General features: G+C 43.5%; 1 protein-coding gene across 2 annotated transcripts in view; it reads right to left on the reverse strand.

Annotated features, from left to right (window-relative positions):
• Window positions 1-3,566: 3,566 nt before the first annotated feature.
• AGPAT4 (1-acylglycerol-3-phosphate O-acyltransferase 4) overlaps window positions 3,567-24,026 on the reverse strand; it is a 287,709-nt gene continuing 267,249 nt past the window's right edge. Inside the window, exons 7-9 of one of the 2 annotated variants that reach the window (XM_063919737.1) lie at window positions 9,612-9,687; window positions 7,715-7,913; window positions 3,567-3,939 (exon numbers count right to left, since the gene is read on the reverse strand). In XM_063919737.1, coding sequence (XP_063775807.1) covers window positions 3,848-3,939; window positions 7,715-7,913; window positions 9,612-9,687 — 367 coding nt within the window. In that variant the 3' untranslated portion in view covers window positions 3,567-3,847. Of the gene's footprint in view, window positions 3,940-7,714; window positions 7,914-8,374; window positions 8,979-9,611; window positions 9,688-24,026 lie in introns of those variants that run through there. The other variant, XM_063919738.1, reaches the window with a different exon arrangement.

Genomic DNA, 24,026 nt, shown 5'->3' on the forward strand with positions numbered 1-24,026 from the left:
AACTTCCACTTTCATAACTATTTAACCACTGCAGACTAGTACTTGGTTAAACCACTTTTTATTGCAATAACAGTTTTAAGCCTGTTTAGTTAAGTTTCTGCCAGGTTTGCTCTGCTTGAGAATGTTTTTTTACCCATTCTTTCTTGCAGATTTGCTCCAGGTTGTTCAGATGATGCTTGTAGACTGAAAATAGTGTCACAGATGGTCAATTAGATTGAGATCTGGCCATTGTAGAACATTTCACTTTTTGAGGTTCAATTACACCAGTGTTGCTTTGTCTTTGTACCTGGTATTATTAAAAGTGGGCTTTCCCCAAAGCTTTAGTTTTCTAGCAGATTGAAGCCAAGTTTCTTGCATTATCTCCCTATATTTTGCACCATTTAACGGGTCTTCATTTTAACAAGATACCGAGTCCCTCTGAGGAAAAGCATCTCCATAACATGATGCTGCAACCTCCAATTTCGACTGTTAGGATGGTGTTTGCTGGGGAATGGGCTATGTTTGGTTTGAGCCACACACAGCCTTTAGAATACTAGAAAGCCAAATTTTTGTCTGTCTCATCTGATGACAAAACCTTAATCAACAGTTTAACTGGGCCCTACAATGTTTTCTGGCAAACTCTGAACGTGTTTTGATGGGGTTTTAATTTAGTAATGGCTTCTTTGTAGCCACCCTCCAATGCAGGCAAGTTGTTTGCAGAGCTCTTGATACTGTTGACCTGTGCACCTTCACTCCAGTCTCAGCCACTGAACTCTGTAGCTTTTTTAAAGTGATATTTGGCCTCTCAGTGGCTTCTCCCTCAAATCTCATTCTTGCTCTGAAGTGACGTTTTGAGGGACGGCCTTCCTTAAGCAATGACTGAAAAGAATTGATCCAACAGTGCGCACTGTATTATACAAGCATTTGAATATTATTTTGTAGCCTTTTCCTATTTTCATAGCTTTCCTTCAGATTCACAGTATGATCAATTTTATTTGAATTAGGGGGTCTTCCGTTGATAAAAGCTGACCTTGTCCAATGATTCACAGGTAGAAGCTAATTGAAAGCCAACTGTTAAGAGTTATATCTTTCATCTGTGTAAACTTGGAGCTTCCACAGAAGATGGGGTTGAATACTTATGCAAACAGCATTTTTTTAATAAATCTGCAGACAAATAATGAATTGTGAGTGTGAATTTTTTTTTAGGCGCATATTGGTTTGCAATAAAAATACTTGGCCAAATGTGCGAAACTCGAACAATGTAATAGTGAGTGCGAATGTGAGTAAACGTGCACATTTCTGACCTTACTAAAAACTTGCACATGACAACTCACATCCAGATGTTTTCCAATACAACTTTTATATAGGTCCCTGCAGCCGCAGCATCACCCCCCTCCCCAACTACTCACCTCTGGCCGGGGGTTCCCTGAGGGAGTGGAGACCCTTATAATAAAGGGGTCCCCCCTCTTGCTTCATCCCTGGCCCTTGGGTGCCTAGAAGATGTGGGGCCCCTTTATTATAGGAGTCCCCACTGTCCCAGGGAACACCCAGCCAGGGGTGACTAGTTGGGGGAGTGATGCTGTGGCCGCAGCGACCTATATAGAAGTGTCCCCCGGATGCGGCATTACCCTCCCTGGCCAGTAGAGCCTGGTGCTGGTTGCAAAAATACAGGGAACCCCTACTTCTCCACGCCCCCCCCCCCCCCATATGTTTGTAACCAGGACTGGTCCAAGACCCCGAAGCTGGTTGTTAAAATACACATTTTTTTGTTATGCTTGCGGGGGTGACCTGCATGTTTTTTTTTATTTTTAACACTTTCTTTATTTTTACACACAGAAGCATGCACAGATCTCACAAGGTGCAAATTGAACCACTAGGTTTCAGGTCTGTTTTTTCGCCAGACCTCGCAAGCAGGTAGAGTTTTTTTTACTAAAAACTCGCACTGCATTACATTTGCGAGTTGCGCTGTCAACTCGCAACTTCTTAATTTGCGAGAAGGTGCAAGTTGGAATGGGTATAAAAATTGCACCGCATTACATCCCGCCTACTTGCAAAAAAAAAGAAAATGAGCACTATGTATAATGTATAAATAATATATGTCACGCCTACTGTCTGGAATAATCAGTGTAAGAGACACCTGTAATGCAGACAAAATGATTGCCTGTTTTCAGGGGTTAAATCCTGCTGCGAACCTCTACCAATCTATCTATGGGGGTGATTCAGATATGATCGTAGATGTGCTAAATTTAGCACATCTACGATCAGTTATTCAGACATGCGGGGGGACGACCAGCACAGGGCTAGTCCTCCCCGCATGTCAGGCCCTGCCCCCCCTCCCGCACGAGTGCAAAAACATTGCATGACAGCGATGCTTTTGCACCCGCCAAGTAGCTCCCTGACTGCGCAGCATAGCTGCAATGGCAGACAGCTAACTGCCATGTCCCTGGTTGCAGCGGCTGCATGTGATGTCATGCAGTCACTGCGGCCCTCCCCCACAACGGTCCGGAAATGCCTGCGCTGTTCGAACCGCGCCCCACCAACGGTGTTCTAACGCCGTTGTCACTCCCCAAAGGGCTTCAGACTGCGATCGCTGCCGCTGAAGCGGTCCAGTCTGAATTAGGTCCTACTGTGTATCTCAAAAGCCAGGCAGCGCCTTGTCATATTGATCTTGTATTATTATGCACTTATATATACACACACACGTGTGTGTGTGTGTGTGTGTGTGTGTGTGTGTGTGTGTGTGTGTTTAGGTTTGGAATCTATATCCTGGAAACCAAACACCCAACAACCTTAGAAAAATAAATAATTGCTGATTCTTGGTAATGCCATTCACACAGTGAGTGTATGTAGCAATACTGAGAAGTGTAATGTAGGGCCAGTTGGGGAAAAGAGACATGTCATTTGTTTCAGGTGTATTTGGTAATTTATGCAATGTTTTCTAAATCACACAAAAACTTGTTAATTCAAAAAAATGTGGGTATTAATTTAGCAATTTTCCATTTATCAAGAATTATATATTTTTGCCTTTTATTTAAGGAGAAAACCTGACGTGTTGGGTTGCAGAATATATATTAACAGCTATATATAATGACACATTTAAATATATAATTCAAATGTTTTTTTTTTCTGGGGAAAATGCTGGCACAAATCACAGTTTTCTATTTATCAAAAATTATATATTTTTGCCTTTTATTTAAGGAGAAAACCTGACGTGTTGGGTTGCAGAATATATATTAACAGCTATATATAATGACACATTTAAATATATAATTCAAATGTTTTTTTTCTGGGGAAAATGCTGGCACAAATCACAGTTTTCTATTTATCAAGAATTATATATTTTTGCCTTTTATTTAAGGAGAAAACCTGACGTGTTGGGTTGCAGAATATATATTAACAGCTAATATAATGATACATTTAAATATATAATTCAAATGTTTTTTTTCTGGGGAAAATGCTGGCACAAATCACAGAAAATTGGCAATTTTGAGAACGCTCTATATGAAAAATAAACCCCTAAGCCACAGGCATTCACTTTAATAGATTTTATACCTGTAGTAAATGAAACACAATACTGAGAAAGCACACACGGTTTAGTAACATTTTATTATATAAGCTAGGCCACAAACGTAATTTCTTCCTTCCAGTGTTTTCACTGCAGATCCACAGGACAGAGCTGTCACAGTTTAAAAATAAAACACACTAGTGGGGTTTCCCTGTCCTGTTTCACATGTAGAATGATATGGATTTCATCTTTGTGAGTGCTAGAATGATCTGCAAGGATATGCAGGGACCTCCCATTCCAAATGGTCCTGGGTCAATGTTCAACAGGTTTCCCTTTGTGTAGTCTAAGAAGCATCCAATACTGTTAAGATTGCTTTCTTTTGTTATCATTGTTCCCATAAGTGGAGCCCCTGTCTATTTCAGTGACTCCAATCATCCGACGCACTCCAACAGAAGCTGTGAAAAGGAATAATCATGTTAATATTATACTGCAGAACATACACAGAGAGATTCAATCCTACAGTATGTGTCAAGCCACTGAACACTTAGGTTATCTGAATCATCAGAAATAGATTAAATAGACTAGATTTTAAGTAAAAAGCTTATATACGTATCAAGTAAAACAATGCAATACAATATAACCTCATTTTGTAGAAGTCTAGAGCACTGTACTAGAAAGAACTAGAGAGAAATCATAGCCACTATGGGCAGTAAATGGCACTCCTGTCTTCATGCTGCGCTGATGCTAAATGGCAATTACAGGCACTTCTACGTCACATAGACAGGGCTATTGAATTGAAGTACCCATAACGCCATTGATGAAGCTTGTTTATTGTGGGACATGGTTGTGTAACCTACTTAAAAATTCAATGTGAGCTTCCTGTTCCTGGTATTTGGCAGAACACGAGCAGAGCATCCTGCTCATCAGAGATTAGCAGCTTCGGACAACGGTACTCTGATCAAGAAGTGCTTCTTTCATCTTCTGATTGTAAGTGGCTTCCTTTTCTATAATTGAACTTCTTTAATCTCGAGCACTGTTGTTATTTTTTTTCTCTCGTTATGTCTTGGTCATGACTGGACAGTAAAAGCACAGCTCATATTGTAGCAGCTTCCATTTGCAAAGTGAGCAGCATCATCTCTTTTATAAATATGAGTACAAGGATGATTGGTTATCCAGCATATATATATATATACACACACGCACGCAATAGGTATGTGCGTGTCAGGAATTTATTTGGGTGCAATAAAACATCAAAAGTTTACACAGGTAAATGGTGTGCTAAGCAAGAAAAGTTACAATGTCAGGTTTGACCAAATTATTTTTTTCTTTTGCCGTTTTTTCTTTTTACTTTTCTTTTTTCGTTGCTTACCACACCATATAACTCTGTGTTACTGTGTAAACTTTTGATGTTTCATTGCACCTAAATAAATTCCTGTCACACAAATACAGTACCTATTATGTATATATCTATAAAGCACTGACCATAAAGCAAGTCACATAGATACAAATCTGAGCGCTGCATAACCAATCATCCTTGTACTCAATCCAGTGAGGCCTGATATTCTCATATATGCTAGCAGCATGGCAGACAATACAAAAGGACTCTGGTGGTCATTCTGAGTTCATTGCTACAGTAGCTGCATTTGGCAAAAGACAGTTGAGTGGACCCCTGCGCTGGATAATGTAGGCAGCAATAGGATATCTACCAGTGTTATCAAAACTGGAAAGGCAATATGGACAAAACAAAAATTGGATAAACTTATGCGCCCAACATTTGATAGGAAATAAACAGATACTTATTCATAAGAGAGTTCTCAAGTCGCAATATCAAAACTGACGGTTCTTCTACGTCTTTCCTTTAAGTTGGAAGATCCAAGTCTTTTCCTCCAAACGTGAAAACCGTAGAAGGCAATGGAGGGGGGATAAAAAAACAAAGAAAAATCCAATGTGTAATACAGTCTCTTTTACTGATCAGAGATATAAAACAGTTCTGAAGGGATAGGGTCCTTTGAAGTGAATTCCCACTCTGTGTGCGATCTGTATTAGAGGACCACCCAAATCAACGTGATGGTATATGTTATGCTCACTTTGTGGCTTACATAAAGCAAGTGTTCTCATGCACATAAAGGTATCTTTTTCTTTATATATTACTTCTCCCAGTTAATTCCCATATGGTGCTCAAATGGTCAGTTAGAAGGTCCGCTTACACGTTGCTTACTTGTAACGAGTAGATGTAATCATATAAAGGTATCTTTTAGTTATATTTCTCCAGAAGGAATGGTATTTTCATAGACTTCCCTCCAATGGATATTCAATATTACATGCAAAATAAATATGCAAATATCATGTGTAGACAATTCTTATCTCTATATTACTGCGTAAGGGTGGGATGTTGTTTCACCTCTCCCACTTGATGAATATATATTTTCTTTAAGGATCACCACACAAGTGTTTGAAATGGATTAAGGCTCTCTCGTGAATGGAGACAATGGTAACCAGTGTTAAAGATAATCAAGAGAAGCGATTGCTAGTAGGCTTACACTGAAATTCACTATGGCAGTAAATTAGCAAGGCCTTGCTAATTTACTGCCATAGTGAATTTCAGTCATCGTTGAATAATTGTCCACGGTGAAATTTTATTTGGAGTTTGGCTGTTTCCGAGCAGAGAGGAAAAGAAAACGCTACATGATTGTATCGAATTGTCACAAGTAAGCTGAAGTGTAAGCCTACTAGCAATCGCTTCTCTTGATTATCTTTAACACTGGTTACCATTGTCTCCATTCACGAGTGAGCCTTAATCCATTTCAAACACTTGTGTGGTGATCCTTAAAGAAAATATATATTCATCAAGTGGGAGAGGTGAAACAACATCCCACCCTTACGCAGTAATATAGAGATAAGAATTGTCTACACATGATATTTGCATATTTATTTTGCATGTTATATTGAATATCCATTGGAGGGAAGTCTATGAAAATACCATTCCTTCTGGAGAAATATAACTAAAAGATACCTTTATATGATTACATCTACTCATTACAAGTAAGCAACGTGTAAGCGGACCTTCTAACTGACCATTTGAGCACCATATGGGAATTAACTGGGAGAAGTAATATATAAAGAAAAAGATACCTTTATGTGCATGAGAACACTTGCTTTATGTAAGCCACAAAGTGAGCATAACATATACCATCACGTTGATTTGGGTGGTCCTCTAATACAGATCGCACACAGAGTGGGAATTCACTTCAAAGGACCCTATCCCTTCAGAACTGTTTTATATCTCTGATCAGTAAAAGAGACTGTATTACACATTGGATTTTTCTTTGTTTTTTTATCCCCCCTCCATTGCCTTCTACGGTTTTCACGTTTGGAGGAAAAGACTTGGATCTTCCAACTTAAAGGAAAGACGTAGAAGAACCGTCAGTTTTGATATTGCGACTTGAGAACTCTCTTATGAATAAGTATCTGTTTATTTCCTATCAAATGTTGGGCGCATAAGTTTATCCAATTTTTGTTTTGTCCACAGTAGCTGCATTTGTTTGCAGCGCAGCGATCAAGCTAAAAAACGGCAGTTCTGCGCATGCATATGCGGCGCAATGCGCACACGCGACGTACGGGCACAACGAACAATGCAGTTTTGCACAGGGTCTAGTAATGCATTTCAGTCGCACTGGTTGCTGCAAAGTGATTGACATGAAGTGGGCGTTTCTGGGTGGCAACTGACCGTTTTCAGGGAGTGTTCGGAAAAACGCAGGTGTGCCAGGGAAAACGCAGATGTGGCTGGGCGAACGCTGGATGGATGTGTGACGTCAAATCAGAAACTGAATAGTCTGAAGTGATCGCTAGCGCTGAGAAGGTTTTGAGCTACTCTGAAACTACACAAATTTTTTTTGCAGGCGCTCTGCAATCCAACCGTTTGCACGGCTGCTAAAAACTGCTAGCGAGCGATCAACTCGGAATGACCCCCTCTATGCGCAAGGCCCATCCAGCCTTACCTATCTTCTATAAATCTGCCTACTGGTCTACTGTACCTTTTCTACTCTTCCTAAAGATTGCATGCTTTCAAAAACAGCAGTTCATACATATTTACAAGATGATTATGAGAGGTAATGTCTGGATCTTGTACAGCACTTTATATGATATCAGCACTTTGCAATGCTGACAAGAATTCTTGCTTCAATATTAGCTTTACACATACATAGGACTACAAAACATGTTTACACTTACCTACTACCATGAGCAGTGAAAACAGGGCCAGTGTGAGGTATGATCCGCTGCTGATCATGTTAGCAAGCATTTTGCATAGAGGATAAGATAGCAGAGAGGCCCAAAACAGCCAGTTCAAGAGAGTCCATGGTCTACGGGGAGGCACAATAGCAGTGTCAGGATAGACTCCTGTTTTATAGTACTCTTCCTGAATAGCATCCTAAGAAAATCAAAATTAACATCTTTACATTCAAACAATGGAGCATGAACATACATTAAAAGGGCATTGTCATGTAAATGTTTCTTTCTTCCTCTTTTCATGTTTCATGCTTGAAAGTAATTTTTTGCTTTTACCTTTAACAGGAAAAAAAACAGAATTATAGTAGGTTATAATTGTAGCGCAAGACAAACAAATAAAAATGATGGGGATGGTGTAGGGATCCTGGCACTTAGGATGCCAGCAGTCATAATACAGACAGCGTCATTCCGACGCTCCCCACTTACCCCCCTAACCCTCCTGTTCCGTAGCCTGACCCTAACCTCCTTACCCGCACAGCCTAACCCTAACCCTCCGTGCTGGTGCCTAACCCTCCCCGCAGCCTAACCCTAACCCCCCTTCCTAGTGCCTAAACTTAATCTCCCTGCCCCCCCCCCCCCCCGTCCAGCCAAACCCTAACCCTCCTACCGCAGTCTAAACCTAATCTCTCCTCCCCGCCATACTTACGATTGGAATGCTGGCAGTCAGGAATCCGACGCCGGGATTGTGATCCATGTCAGCATCCCCACGTCGGTCTTCCATCTGTCGGCATCTCAATTGCCGGTATGCCGACCGGATCCTAAATAATGTGCACAAAATGTGCAGTATGTAAACCCATTGGTTTTGCAACTATTCACCCTTATGGTCCACTCACAGCACAAATTAGGTACACACTAGTAGTGCACCAATGTGAGAAATGGAAAGACGTTCACTGTGCAAAAGTCCAATCTCCTATCACTTTGGAACCACTTCTTTCTTTAAATAACATTTTCATCTTAACATTTTATATTAAATACTTTGCTAGTTTAAATTCTAATTTCTTTTACATTCCAAATTCATAATTAATTCTAGCTTACAATTAATTTAAAACAAATCATTATTACAACTGCCTGTGATTCATATTTATGTGAGGCAACTGTACTCATCTACATATATTTTCTTCTTCAATTTAAATTGATCTTCACTGTTCTCAGAAGTACCAAACAATAGATGACTTCTTGTGGCATGTGGGTAACTATAGATAACATTCTGAAAGCAAGAATAATAAGAATAAAGTAGGAAAGTTTTTATTCTGAGTTTGCTAGTTGCAATGATTATAATTCGATGAGATTACGATCATTTTATAATGTGTACAGAGTAATTTTGTTACAGGAGTAGGCCAGAGTGTGCTTCTAACCCTTGAGGGTTTATAAGTTTGGGAAGTACAGATGGTGTAATGGTTAGCATTACTGCCGCACATCACTGAGGTCATGGGTTTGATTCCCACCATGGCCCTAACTGTGTGGAGTTTGTATATTCTCTCCGTACTTGCGTGGGTTTCCTCTGGGTACTCCGGTTTCCTCCCACAATCCAAAAATATACTGGTAGGTTAATTGGCTCCCAACAAAAATTAACTCTAATGTGAATGTGTCTGTGTGTACATGTGATAGGGAATATAGATTGTAAGCTCCACTGGGGCAGGGACTGATGTGAATGGCCAAATATTCTCTGTAAGCACTGCGGAATATGTGTGCGCTATATAAATAACTGGTAATAAATAATAAATAAATAAATAAGTGTTTCTAACCATCACATAAATTTCCAATGGGCATGCAGTAGAAGTTGGGCTATTTTTTTTAAATGAGTTTGTAGACAATGGGGAGTCATCTGTACTATACTTACTTTTTCCTGGTACAGTTTGTGAAGCCATCTGGCACATTCCTGTTCCTCTTCAGGTATTTCTTCCAATGGAATTCGTCTGGGGAATTTACAGAATGTAAGTTTTTGCCAGATATTTAAAATAACTACAAATTTAAGAGCCTATTTTAAAAAGAACATTTCACATTAAGGGGGTAATTCTGAGTTGATCGCAGCAGGAACTTTGTTAGCAGTTGGGCAAAACCATGTGCACTGCAGGGGAGGCAGATATAACGTGCAGAGAGAGATAGATTTGGTGGTGGTGAGTTCAATCTGCAATCTAAATTGCAGTGTAAAAATAAAGCAGCCAGTATTTACCCTGCACAGAAACAAAATAACCCACCCAAATCTAACTCTCTCTGCAAATGTTATATCTGCCACCCCCTGCACTGCACATGGTTTTGCCCAACTGCTAAAAAATTTCCTGCTGCGATCAACTCTGAATTACCCCCATAAAGCCTAATTCAGACCTGATCGCAGCAGCAACATTTTTTTTGTAATGGCCAAAACCACGTGCACCGCAGAGGGGGCAGATATAACATGTGCAGAAAGAGTTACATTTGGGTGGGGTGTGTTCTAACTGAAATCTAAATTGCAGTGTACAAATATGCAGCCAGTGTGTACCTTGCAGAGAGACAATATAACCCACCCAAATCTAAAGGTGCATACACATGGGCCCTCATTCCGAGTTGATCGCTCGCAAGGCGATTTTAGCAGAGTTGCTCACGCTAAGCCTCCGCCTACTGGGAGTGAATCTTAGCATCTTAAAATTGCGAACGATGTATTCGCAATATTGCGATTACAAACTACTTAGCAGTTTCAGAGTAGCTTCAGACTTACTCGGCATCTGCGATCAGTTCAGTGCTTGTCGTTCCTGGTTTGACGTCACAAACACACCCAGCGTTCGCCCAGACACTCCCCCGTTTCTCCAGCCACTCCCGCGTTTTTTCCGGAAACGGTAGCGTTTTTATCCACACGCCCATAAAACGCCGTGTTTCCGCCCAGTAAAACCCATTTCCTGTCAATCACATTACGATCGTCGGAGCGAAGAAAAAGCCGTGAGTAAAAAAACTATCTTCATAGCAAAAAAACTTGGCGCAGTCGCAGTGCGAACATTGCGCATGCGTACTAAGCAGAAAAACGCTGCGATGCGATGAAAATTACCGAGCGAACGACTCGGAATGACCCCCATGGTGCGATGTAACCTCACAATTTTGACTATATAGCCAAAACCACAAGGAAAGTTAGTGCAAATCCCACCGTGTGTACACAGCTTGCGATACTGATGCGTGGCCCCGCTGGATCGGTATCGAAAGAGAAAATAGACTGTGCAGGCAAGTCAATCTTGGCTATCTAGTTCAAAGTATGCACTAGTCAAAATCACACCGTGTGTATAGACAATATCGGTGCTTCTGGACTCTGGGGAAGTTCAAGGGAAATTGCATAGCCAAAATCGGGCAAAGAGAATATCTCAACGTGTGTATGCACCTTAACTCTCTCTGCAAATGTTATATCTGCCCCACCTGCAGTGCACATGGTTTTGCCCATTAGAGAAAGATTTTGCTGCTGCGATCGGGTCTGAATTAGGCCCCTAGCTTGTATATTATTTTTTATTGCTGTGTAGCACTTACAATTTCATGCAATACTATATATAGGGGTCTATTTACTAAGCCTTGGATGGAGAGAAAGGGGGTGATTTCGACCTGATCGTAGCATCTACGATCAACTTCCCTGACATGCAGGGGGACGCCCAGCACAGGGCTAGTTCACCCCGCATGTCAGTCCCTGCCCCGTTGACAAGTACAAAAGCATCGCACAGCGGCGATGCTTTTGTACTTCAGTAGTAGCTCCCAGCTAGCGCAGCTCCCAGCCAGCGCAGCTCCTGCGCGCTGGCAGGGAGCTACTCGTCGATGCCCGGGTTGCAGCGGCTGTGTGTGATGTCACGCAGCTGCCGTGGCCCGCCTCCCCCAACGGCCCGGGCACGCCTGTGTTGCCTGCACCGCGCCCCCCTAAACGGCAGCCAAACGCCGTGGACCTACCCCCCTCCCGCCCAGCGACCACCTCTGCCTGTCAATCAGGCAGAAGCGATTGCTGAGCTACGACAGCTGTCGGATGTCTGGCATACGACGGCGCATGCGCAGTTCAGACCTGATCACTGCTGTGCGAAAACACACAGCACCGATCAGGTCTGAATCAGCCCCAAAGTACCAGCCAATCGGCTCCTGTCATTTTTCAAACACAACCTGTGGCATAGCAGTTAGGAGCCGACTAGCTGGTACTTTACCTCCAGCAACTTTATCTCCATCCAAGGCTTAGTAAATAGACCCCATAGTCTATTTCTTTCACAATAAATAAAAGTATAGACAAAATATTTTAAGCAACTTCAGTTCAACCAGATTTTTGCATATACTGCAACTCCCCCAGTATTATTGATCTTGTCCAGTTAAAAGTTTGTTTGTTTCAGTGTAGAAAGAAGTCCACAATCCCGCCCCTTCCTCCAACAAAAAAGAAACCCAAAAGACAATTACTTGGTGCTCACACACTGGATCTATGTTCAATTGACAACAACATTTTGTGGACAAAGTAGAAAATGTGACTGTTTCCATTAGATATACTGCTGGAAAATTTCTATTTAAGTGATGTTTAGATTCAACAGGACTTGTATCAGTCAAGTCTAATTGTGGCTAGTCTAATTATATATTATTTATTAACAGTTTTGTATAAAGAGCAGCATATCCCAATGCACTTTACAAGTGGAAACAACTGTGATATAACAAAACTAGGTAACAGCAGACAGACAGACAGACAGGTGCTATCTATTGCATAATTGTCCAGCCAGACTGCAAAGTTTCTTGGTGGGCTGTATGATATAGTCACACAGCAATGTTAGCCTGGGGTCAGGAGGATGTCAATTTGACGAAAAAGAAAATATGTGAGGATATGTGTGGACTGTACAGATGTCATAAACAGATGAATGTTTATGAAAGTATTGCGGTCCCAGAATTAGAATAACTTGCCTGAAGAGGTGAGTTTTCAGGGAACGACTGAAGGTTTGGAAACTAGAGGAGAGTCTTATTGTGCGTGGGAGCGCATTCCACAGAGTGGGTAGAGCCCATAGGAAGTCGTGAATGGGAGCAAGTTATACCCCTTTTACACTCGCATGAAAAACCCGGGATATTGCACGTGAACGCGCATCATCCCGGGATTTCATTCAGTGTGAAAGGGTACAGGGACAATTTCCCGGGTCGAGCATCCCGGGATTTCATCCCAGGTCTAAAGCAGGGTTGAACCCGGGACCGTCCCGGGAAGCTGGGTAGTGTGAAAGGGCCCATCCCGGGATTCACTACCCGGGACTGTTAAAAGGCCTCCGATTGGAGCTTTCATGGGCTCAGAAAAGATGATGTCATCTTTCAGAGCCCTGGGGAGCGTCCTTGATGCGTGTGAGGAAGGCAGCATGGCGACCTGGACAGACCAGGAGGTTAGAGAGTTGCTGAGCATTAGGGGAGAGGAGGAAATAATGAGGCAGATCACAGGCACAGTTAAAGATGCAGTCATTTATAAAAACATCTCCAAGATGCTGGAAGCCAGGGGAATCATCCGCACACAGCAGCAAGTGTTAAACAAAATGAAAACTCTTAAAAAGCAGTTTCTGAAGGTGCATGACAACAACAGGAAAAAGAGCGGTGTTGGCCGTATCGACTGGCAGTACTATGACATCTGTGCCAATATCTTTGGAAACACAGCTATATGCAGTCCGGTGAGTCTGTCTTCCAGTTCACAGTACACTGCTACAGAAGGCACTCCAGAAGAGACACAGACAAGCAGTGACGTCTGTCCGTCATCCCCGTTGTTAATTGACGACACACCTGAGGACAGCGACACATCCTCCCCAGTGCCAGATTAAGGTCCACATGGGCCTGGAGCTGAAAATCAGGAAGGGCCTATTGTGTGCTGCTGCAGGGGGCGTGACAAGCGCTATGGTGGTATGACTAGTGATGTGGGGGAGTAGTCTATCTAGGGGGTGCAGAGATTATTGCAGTGATGCCATATAATACAGAGAGCATTGCAGTTGTAGCCATATAATACAAAGAGCATTGCAGTGAATGCCATATAATACAGAGCGCATTACAGCGATATTCATCTTATAGATAGAGTATCAGTGGCCCCTGATAAAGCAGAGTGCATCGTAGTGCCCATCACATTATACACCAAGCATCCCAGTGACCTCCATACAATACGAAGACGTCACATATAAAACAGGGAAATAGGCATAGATACACAAGGATAGATGCTATCGCATAATGGTCCACCAGATTGCTAGGTTCTTAATGGGTTGTATGATGCTACCCCGCAATGTTGGCCAAGTGTCAGGAGGGTGTGACAGTAAAGAAAGACAAAATATGTGATGTTATGTATACTGTACAGAGAGGATGTAATTAGATAGGGAAGCACTGAAGGTTATGTGGGTGGGTCTGGAATTTGATAGGCTTGTCTAAAGAGGTGAGTTTTCAGGGAACGTTTAAAGGTTTGAAGACTAGAGGCGAGTCTTATTGTGCGTGGGAGGGCATTCCACAGAGTGGGTGAAGCCCGTATAAAGTCCTGTAATTTTGAGTGTGAACAAGTAATGCGTGTGGATGAGAGACGCAGATCTTGTGCAGAGTGGAGAGGTCGGGTAGGGAGATATTTTGAGATGAGTGAAGAGATGTATGTTGGTGCAGTTTGGTTAATAGCCTTGTATGTCAGTAAAAGTATTTTATATTTAATACGGTAGAATACCGGTAACCAATGGAGGGACTGACGGAGCGGATCTGCAGACGATGAACGTCTAGTGAGGAAGATTAGCCTCACAGCTGCATTCAAAATGGATTGTAGTGGTGAGAGCCTATGTTTGGGAAGATCGGTCAGGGAACTATTACAATAATCAGTGCGGGAGATAATGAGAGCATGGATTAGAGTTTTTGCTGTGTCTTGTGTAAGATATGGTTGTATTTTGGTTATGTTTCTTAGATGTATGTAACATGATCTTGAGACAGATTGAATGTGGGGAACAAAGGTCAGTTCAGAGTCAAGAATGACACCTAGGCAGCGAGCTTGTGGGGTAGGGATGATTGCTGAGTTCTCAACAGTGATAGAGATATCAGGTTGGAAACTACTATTGGCCGGTGGAAATATAATTAATTCTGTTTTGGAAATATTAAGTTTGAGGTGGTGAGATGTCATCCAAGATGAAATGGCAGAAAGGCATTTAGTGACACGGCCCAATACAGATGGTGACAAATCAGGGGAGGATAGGTAGATTTGAATGTCAGCACCGACAGCCGATCGTGCCTGAATGGAGCAACATTTGAATTGTTCTTGTGGGCGCCGTCTAGTGGCTGCCAGTGAGAAAAACAATTGAATCGGCAGTGCTATAGTTAAGTGGAGCCAAGGCAGGATCAACCTCGGTCCACGGCACAGCAGAGGAGTGATGATTATTGATCATCATCACCCTTCATTCATCACGGCAGTCCCAGCAACACTGTCCTCATACCCCAACCATCCACTACGCCCCAGCATACATATATACACAAACATATGAGAAATGCAACAAACATATAAATACATACTGTAAATATACCCTCCAGACTCCACACATTATAATTGATAATAAAAAAACTAAAAATCAGATTATTTACCTCAATCTCAGCTCTGCCTCTGTGTGCTGACATTGTCTCAGTGGGGTGTGACATCATAGCGCAGATGAGGTTACATACACATATATATATATATATATGCTTCAATGGGGCGGGCGGCACTCATAGACTTGGACATCAGATAAGTGAACAGGCCCCGCAGGGCAACCTTTTATTGTGACGTTTTGGGGATTCTCCCCTTCCTCAGACAACTAATTAGTCTCAGTCTTCCTACAGTCTCATTCTGATCTGTTATCCTTGTCTGAGGAAGGGGAGAATCCCTGAAACGTCACAATAAAAGTTGCCCTGCGGGGCCTGTTCACTTATCTGATGTCCAAGTCTCTGAGTGCCACCCGCCCCATGGAAGCTTATGCAAGCAGTGTTGAAAAACTCTGAAGGGTCTAGTTTTGGTCTGTATATATATATATATATATATATATATATATATATACACACACACATATACATACACATATTAGAGGCCCCATTTATCAACGATGCATAACTCCTTTAGCACTCGCTAAAGGTGTTATGTCATTCTTTCAGTATTCAGCAAACAGCGGTAGACTAAGTTTACCGCTGTTTGCCCCTGTACCGGTCTCGCTAACTATAGATGTCAGCAATGGGGACCCAGCGCTGCCTTGCTTGCTTCAGCTAAGCCTTCCGGGCATTGTCGGGTACCCGCCGGGTGAAACTCTCATGTATATGTGCAGATTGAAGGTCGTGCATGCACATGACACAGAAGCCCATCACCAGCAGCATTAAGCTGCCAGCAGAACGGAGGACACCACTGACGGGAGAGACTGCACCGGACCTCAAAGGACAGTTAACTATTGCTGAATACTAGCTGCATTTCGTCTATATCACAGTGATAAAAAAACAAAAATGCAGCTGTTAATTTTTGTCATTAAATGGGGCCCAAAATAATACACACATATTAACTGTATATATCTCTCAATATACACACACTGTATATATACACCAGTGCTTTTAATGGGTTGGGTATGCTTTACCACCGCTGGGGTTCCCGGCGGTCAGCATACCGACCGGGGGATCCCTGCAGCGGTATGTGGGTGGGGGGCGAGTGCAACAAGTCCCTTGCGGACTCGCTGCACCCGCCACAGGTTCTATTCTCACTCTATGGGTGCCATGGACACCCACGAGTGGGAAAAGTCCCTTCTAGTCAACATGCCAACTGTCGGGTTTTAGAGGGTGCGGGATGTAGCCATCAGTAATGTGACTGTTGGTCTCTGACCGCCGGTCACATAACTACATACCCTTTTAATAAGGGTAGTGTGGAGCCAGCCATACTCACCTTCCGCCGCAACCCGTGCACCCTAGATATGCGGTAAAGAAGCACTTGCCCACCATCCCCATGGGGCACAGATTTAGTGTCGCTGATGGGGTGGCTGCCCAAGGCGCACTGATGACCTGTCTTGAAACTGATACATACAAATACAGGGCATGGGCCACACTTTAAACTGACCTGTGGGAAGGTTCTTTGGGCATGCCTGCTGTTTCCTCCAAACATCTAGCGCCAGCTGCATTTCCTCCTATGCTGGGCAGCTCAGACTTCAGTGATCCACTCACAGCAGCTCTGACTTGTACATTTACTGCCTTCCTGCCAACTAAAATCAGATGCTGAGGAATGGTGGGGGCAGTGAATGGGCTTCATCTGACTGAGGGTCAGAGCTTCAGACAAATGGGCAGAGTTTTGGGCGAACAGGGGGTGGAGCTTCAGACTGCCCAGTGGGTATGGAACCTCTGCTGATCGTAGGCGGTGAGAGCCTGGGTGAGGAGGTGGTGAGGGATAGGGAGGGGAGGGGCCAGGAGATGAGTGGGCTGTTGCTGATGGTGGTGACAGGAGGAAAATACTCCTCCTGTCACCACTGGCTGCACAACACTGCAGGGGGATCCTGTGGGCCTGTTTGTATGGACGGGCCTGGAGCTGCAGCTCCATCTGCCCCATTGTTAATCCAGCCCTGATCCTCCCAGCCGTCCATAAACACATCCAGAAACGACGACAGCAGGGGCGGATCCAGAACAAAATGACAGGGGGGGCACCACAGACAGCCGGCTAGTACAGAAAGGGGCGACGCATCATGTTTGTGGGGGGGGGGGGGGGGGGGGGTGTCAAGCTGCCCCCCCCCCTGTTCCTACGCCTATGCCCTCTGTCCCCTGTCCTGTTTTCAGCATCTACCTGTCCCCTGACGTTCACCCACCTCACAGCAGCAAAGCCTGCTTTCTTCTCCCGGCTCCCCTGTCAGGCTGTGGCAGTGTCGCATCCTAATTACAGCAGATGTGCGACGTTGCCGGGAGCCGGGACTGGTGCTGCTGTAAGGGACACGGAGGCAATGCACGCTAACGCAGCTGACTACGCACCCTGTTACTGTATGGTATCAGTGGCAAACGCAGGATTTTCATGGGGGGGGGGGTTTCCGTACGTGTGTGTTTGTAATTGAGCAGCCAGCACACTGCACAAGCTGTGTGTGTGCGTGTGTATGTATATATATATATATATATATATATATATATAATATATATATATAAACAAACAAAATTGAATCGGCACTCTCTCCTATCATGGATTATTGCCCTGGTGCCATCCGGAACAATCCAATACTTAACACATCCAGCAGCGGCGGCACTCACGGGTCTTACTCACAGTCAATAAAGTGCAAAAAGTGCTTTTATTTCATCACTTTGTGTCCGACGTTTCGGGGCCACAACGCCCCTTTATCGAGGTGATATATCACCTCGAAAAAGGGGCGTTGTGGCCCCGAAACGTTGGACACAAAGTGATGAAATAAAAGCACTTTTTGCACTTTATTGACTGTGAGTAAGACCCGTGAGTGCCGCCGCTGCTGATTGTGTTAAGTATATATATATATATATATATACACACACACACACAGAACATCTGTACATAGACATACACACACATACTGTACACAGCATACATGCGTACACAGTTTACATGCACACATCATACACACACACACACACACACACACACACACAGTATACATGCACACAGTATACATACATACATACTAACACGGTATACATGCAAACATACATACATAGTATGCATGCACATACATAGTATACGTGCACACAGCATACTATACATACACACGCTGCACATACATATACACAGTATATATGCACACAGCATACACACACTCTATACATGCACACAGCATACTGTACATACCTACACACACACACACAGCATATATGCACACACAGTACACATGCATACAGCATATATACATAGTTACACACACACACACTATACATTTACATAGCAATACACACACTCATTAACAGTAAACAGAACCCCCTCCTCACCTTACACTACAGTGGGAGCCGAAGACAGCAGCCACTGCCTCACGTAGCTCTGTCTCATGGCCCCTTGAACTGCCTGAGAGGAGCTGCGCTTCCGCTGCAGCTCCCCCTACAGGCAGCCACCAGCGGCAGCAGCAGCAGCAGCCAGGTTCTCACTGTCACTCGGACAGTGTAAGCAGCTTAACAAGCTTCTCCTCGTTAAAAAAAAAAAAATGACAGGGGGGGCACGTGCCTGGGTGCCCCCCCCCTGGATCCGCCACTGGACGACAGCATAACTGCAACCATTGAAGACGTCGTGGAAGCTCAGACCAGTGACAGTGGGACTGTACAAAGTGCCGTCACCGTCACCCCAACTTTACAGAAAAACAGTAAGTACATGTTTACTCATAGCACAAATCCACAATTGTTAATCATCCGGTTATGTGTGTAGTATGAGTGGCCAGTGTGGCGGCAGCGTGGCGAGCGCAAATGAGCCCATTGCAGGATCACTGCGCTCAGCACGCTGCTGGCACGGTGGCACGCTTTGCAATTTCTGCCTCCACCCAGGGGGGCTTTGCATTTTTATAAATAGTTCAATGTTGCAGAGTAGCTAGTGTGTAGGTGGATTATAATGCCACAAACACATGTTTGCTAACGCTGCTATTTTTATATACGCTCATTTTGTATTTCTTCTCTTCACAGTTTACACCGTACCGCCTAGAAGGAAGAAATTGAACAGAGCGGAGCAAGTGGCTAAAGCCATGTCAAATGTCCTTGTCGACCAACTCCGAGAGATGGACGCTACAATGTCCGCACAGGAGGATGCAAGGCTCGACAGGTTTCTAGAGGCAGAACGCCAAATGCATGATGCATTCCTTTCCCAAGTCATGACAATGCAGGAACGCATGAGTAGAGAGCAGTATGACCGCCACAGGGAATTGCACCAAATGAACATGGCGTTCTATGAGCGTATGACCAATACCTCAAGAGCACCAATCCAACACCACAACTCACAATACCCCCCTGAGCAGGGTTTTTCATCATTTACTCCTGGTCCATACTATGCCCCAAATACTGCACCATCTAGTGCGCAAAACCCAGAGTTTACTGTATTGCGCAATTTGCCGTGAAACACAGTGAATTTCTTTGTTTTGTTGTTATTTGTTGTTAAATAACCACAGTGTGGTCATTGTTTATGCACAACTGTGCCTTCTAACTTTTTTTTTATGTTCTGTTTTGTATAGTGTCTACATTAAAGCACTTTTTATTTATTTTTTACACAGTAATAATATACTGCAGGGACACTGTGGTTTATGGTGTTGTATCTACAAGCCTACCAGTGTTGTTTTTTTTTTTTTTTTATGCCAAACAAAACTTGTTTGCAAATCTATGCATAACATTCCCATTTGTGCGTAACAGTAGACCATGTTTGCAGTGTTTTCTACATTGTTTCTGCATATATACAAAGTTTGTGGCAATGTGTTTTTTTTGGAAAAACATAAATATTGAAACCAAAGATCAAAGGTGGAATACAAAATAAAAAAAATGTAATTCACCAAACATGTTGTGCTGATTCTTAAACACTATTGTACCAGTGCTGCAAGGTTGGACGTAATAGTGTGGCGTATTTGTTCTGCAGCGGAGTTTGAGGCAGTCCCAAACAAAGCACCTTCCACATGTGGGTTTATAACCTCAGGGTCCTGCACAGTCCACTCAGGAAGGAATAGCTCATTTTTCAGTTCACAGATGTTGTGCAGTATACAGCACGCAGCTACTACATTAGGCATATTCTTTAGGTCCACATCATTGCGCTTCATCAAACAACGCCATCTTCCTTTTAACCTGCCAAAGGCGTTCTCAACCACCATCCTTGCTGAACTCAGGGTGTGAGTATAGGTTTGTTGCTCTGGGGTTAACTGGACCTGTTGGGTGTAGCCTTTCATAATCCAGGGGCGTAAAGGGTATGCAGCATCCCCGATGATGTGGACAGGGATCTCCACCCCATTCACAATCTTTGCACACTCTTTGGGGTACAGCCAGCCTCCCTGCTTCTCCTCTACGATGTCGTACAGGTCAGAATTGGCAAGAACTCGGGAGTCATGAGATCGGCCGGGCCAGCCAATAAACACATCTAGGAAACTAAAGAACAGTAAAATTGAAAAAAGTTAGAATGTAAAACTCACACATGCAACTCATCCCACCACCCCAAAAATAAACACTTACCAATATTTGTGGTCCACAACAGCCTGTAATATGATGGAGTGCCAGCCCTTCCTATTAAAATAGTCAGCATGGTTGTCACATGGGGCAATAATGGGGATGTGTGTCCCATCAATCGCTCCTCCACACTGCGGATAGCCTCGCTTCACAAATCCTTTGATGGTATCCTGTAAGCGCTGTCCTTGTGGTAGAGATATGAAGCGCTTGTATAAGGTAGATACAATTGCTTTAGTCACCTGGTGGACTATGACACAGCAGGTGGAGATCGCAACACCGAACAAGCATGAGACTGAGCGGTACTCTCCTGGGGTAGCATACCACCACAATGCAATAGCTAATCTCCTGCGTGCCTCTATGGGTCTCCTAAGCCTGGTGGTCTGCATGTCAAGTGCTGGGGTAAGTAATTCCAGGATGTAGTTAAAGGTTGCACGAGACACACGGAAGTTAGCCATCCACTCCTCATCCTGGTAAGCTTCCACGGTCCTCATAAAGGCTTCTCCGTGCCGGCGATCTCTGGACCAAAATGAGCGGTTAGGGCCCATACTCACGCTCAGTATGGTACTCATCCTGGATGATATGAGGGCTCTCCTCCTGCGCAAATATTGGCGGCGACTAGCAGCCCTATCCAGCATAAATTGCGCCCTCCTCCTCCTCATAAAATATATGTGCAGTATACTGCACAGTGTGACAAGCTGCATCATGCTGTCACTGGCTGTATGAAACATCTGCAAAGCAGAAAGAATCATGAGCTCAGGCATACACACTGGTACTCCGTCGGCCATGACTGCAGCAATGGTGTGAGCAGGCACCACCCCTCCCTTTGTTGACTAGTGTGACCTCATCAATGTGAGCCAGAAAAGGCCATTTCTAATGACATACATGTGCATTTGCAGGGATATCCCGGGATCAGTGTAAATGGGGCTGTCCCGGGTCGATCCCAGGTCTTAGTGCAGTGTGAAAGGGGTCAGTCCCGGGAAGGCATCCTGGGACGCATCCCGGGAAGCAACCCGGGAGTGACCCGGGAGTGCGAGTGTAAAAGGGGTATAATATGTGTGGATGAGAGACACAGATTTTGTGCAGAGTTTGAGTTGGGAGATATTTTGAGATAAGCAAAGAGATCTATGTCTATAGATTGTAAGCTTGCGAGCAGGGCCTTCCTACCTCTATGACTGTTTGTTATCACCCAGTTTGTTATATCATTGTTATTTCCAATTGTAAAGCGCAACGGAATTTGCTGCACTATATAAGAAACTGTTAATGATAAATGTTGCTGTCATTTGGTTAATAGCCTTATACGTAAACAAAAGTATTTTATCATGAATACAGTACAATACAGACAACCAATGGATGGACTGACAGAGCAGATCAGCAGATAATGAACGGTTGGCGGGGAAAATCAGCCTCACAGCTTTATTCAAAATGGATTGTATAAGTGAGAGTCTGCTTTTGGTAAGACAAGTAAATATATATTGTTTGTAATATCGCCCAGTGTGTATGGTACGAACGATGCGCGCTCCAGGGGGTAGTTTACGAGGTATTCTGTCACCCATACATGCAGCTAAATCTGACAATATCGTCAGAAACTGCATGTCCAGGCTGGGTGACGTCACTAATCGATATTGTTAGAGATATCGTTCAGTGCGTACAAACTATATCGGTTGCCCGAGAGGGAAGGGAAAACACAAGACGATATTGCTCATAGAGCGTATCTCCTAGTGTGTATGCACCTTAATGAGACTATTGCAATAAGTGTCTTGTGCAAGGTTTGGTCGTATTTTGAATTTGTTTTTTAGATGTATGTAACATGATTTATAGACAGACTGAATGTGGGGAACAAAGGACAGTTTACAGTTAATGATGACACCTAGGCAGCGAGCTTGTGGGGTAGGGATGATTGTTGAGTTATCACCAGTGACAGAAATATCAGGTACCATCGAATGCAAATGAAATAGGATTGTATGGCATAGCTGTGTTGTATTACATAGGTACACTGAACTATCATTACTACCATCGAATGCAAATGAAATAGGATTGTATGGCATATCTGTGTTGTATTACATAGGTACATAGGGGGTCATTCCGAGTTGTTCGCTCGTTGCCGATTTTCGCTATACTACAATTAGTCGCTTACTGCGCATGCGCAAGGTTCGCAGAGTGCATGCGCTTAGTTATTTTACACAAAAGTTAGGTATTTTACTCACGGCATAACGAAGCTTTACCATCGCTGTGCTGATCGTAGTGTGATTGACAGGAAGTGGGTGTTTCTGGGCGGAAACTGGCCGTTTTATGGGAGTGTGCGAAAAAACGCAGGTGTTCTACGTGAAAACGCAGGAGTGGCTGGAGAAACGGGGGAGTGGTTGGGCGAACGCTGGGTGTGTTTGTGACGTCAAACCAGGGACGAAAAGGACTGAGCTGGTCGCAATGGCAGAGTAAGTCTGGAGCTACTCAGAAACTGCGGGTTAATCGTTACGAGAAAATTAGCGAAGCTTTCGTTCGCATTTCTGCTATGCTAAGATACTGTACACTCCCAGTAGGCGGCGGCTTAGGGTGTGCAATGCTGCTAAAAGCAGCTAGCGTGCGAACAACTCGGAATCACCCCCATTGAACTATCATTACTACCATCGAATGCAAATGAAATAGGATTGTATGGCATAGCTGTGTTGTATTACATAGGTACATTGAAAAAGTTTTTTTTTCTTCTTTGTAAAGATTTAGTTGGCTGCCTTATTGGTATGTAATGCCTGTTTGTCTAAGCTAATTTATGGCCTTAGCTTTAAAGGGGGATTGTATTGGGAGGAGTTTGCAATCATTGCATTCACATGGCAACAGCTCCTATTTAAAGTCTAGTATAAGGCTGGTAGCCGTCGGCTGGTAGTGCTTCCATAGAAGTGCTGACATAAAAGAGTTATAATATTAGCGTTATACCTGCGTTAAACCAAAGATAAACAGAAGGGAAACAACAGCACACCAAAACTATGACATAAGGACTGCCTTAATGCCTCAAAAGTATGTAATTCATCTTATGCATATTATCTGTCTTTTAAACTAAGAAAAGACATCCCCAATCTGCTCTCTACAGTTCTCTCTTGTGCAAACTCATGTATGTTTTTGATGTAATGATTTGCTTGTAATTGGCATTGCATGTGTGGGGAAGTTGTTCAGTGAGACAGTTTATTAC

The sequence above is a fragment of the Pseudophryne corroboree genome, chromosome 4 (genome assembly GCF_028390025.1).
Source record: "Pseudophryne corroboree isolate aPseCor3 chromosome 4, aPseCor3.hap2, whole genome shotgun sequence".
Taxonomy (NCBI): domain Eukaryota; kingdom Metazoa; phylum Chordata; class Amphibia; order Anura; family Myobatrachidae; genus Pseudophryne; species Pseudophryne corroboree.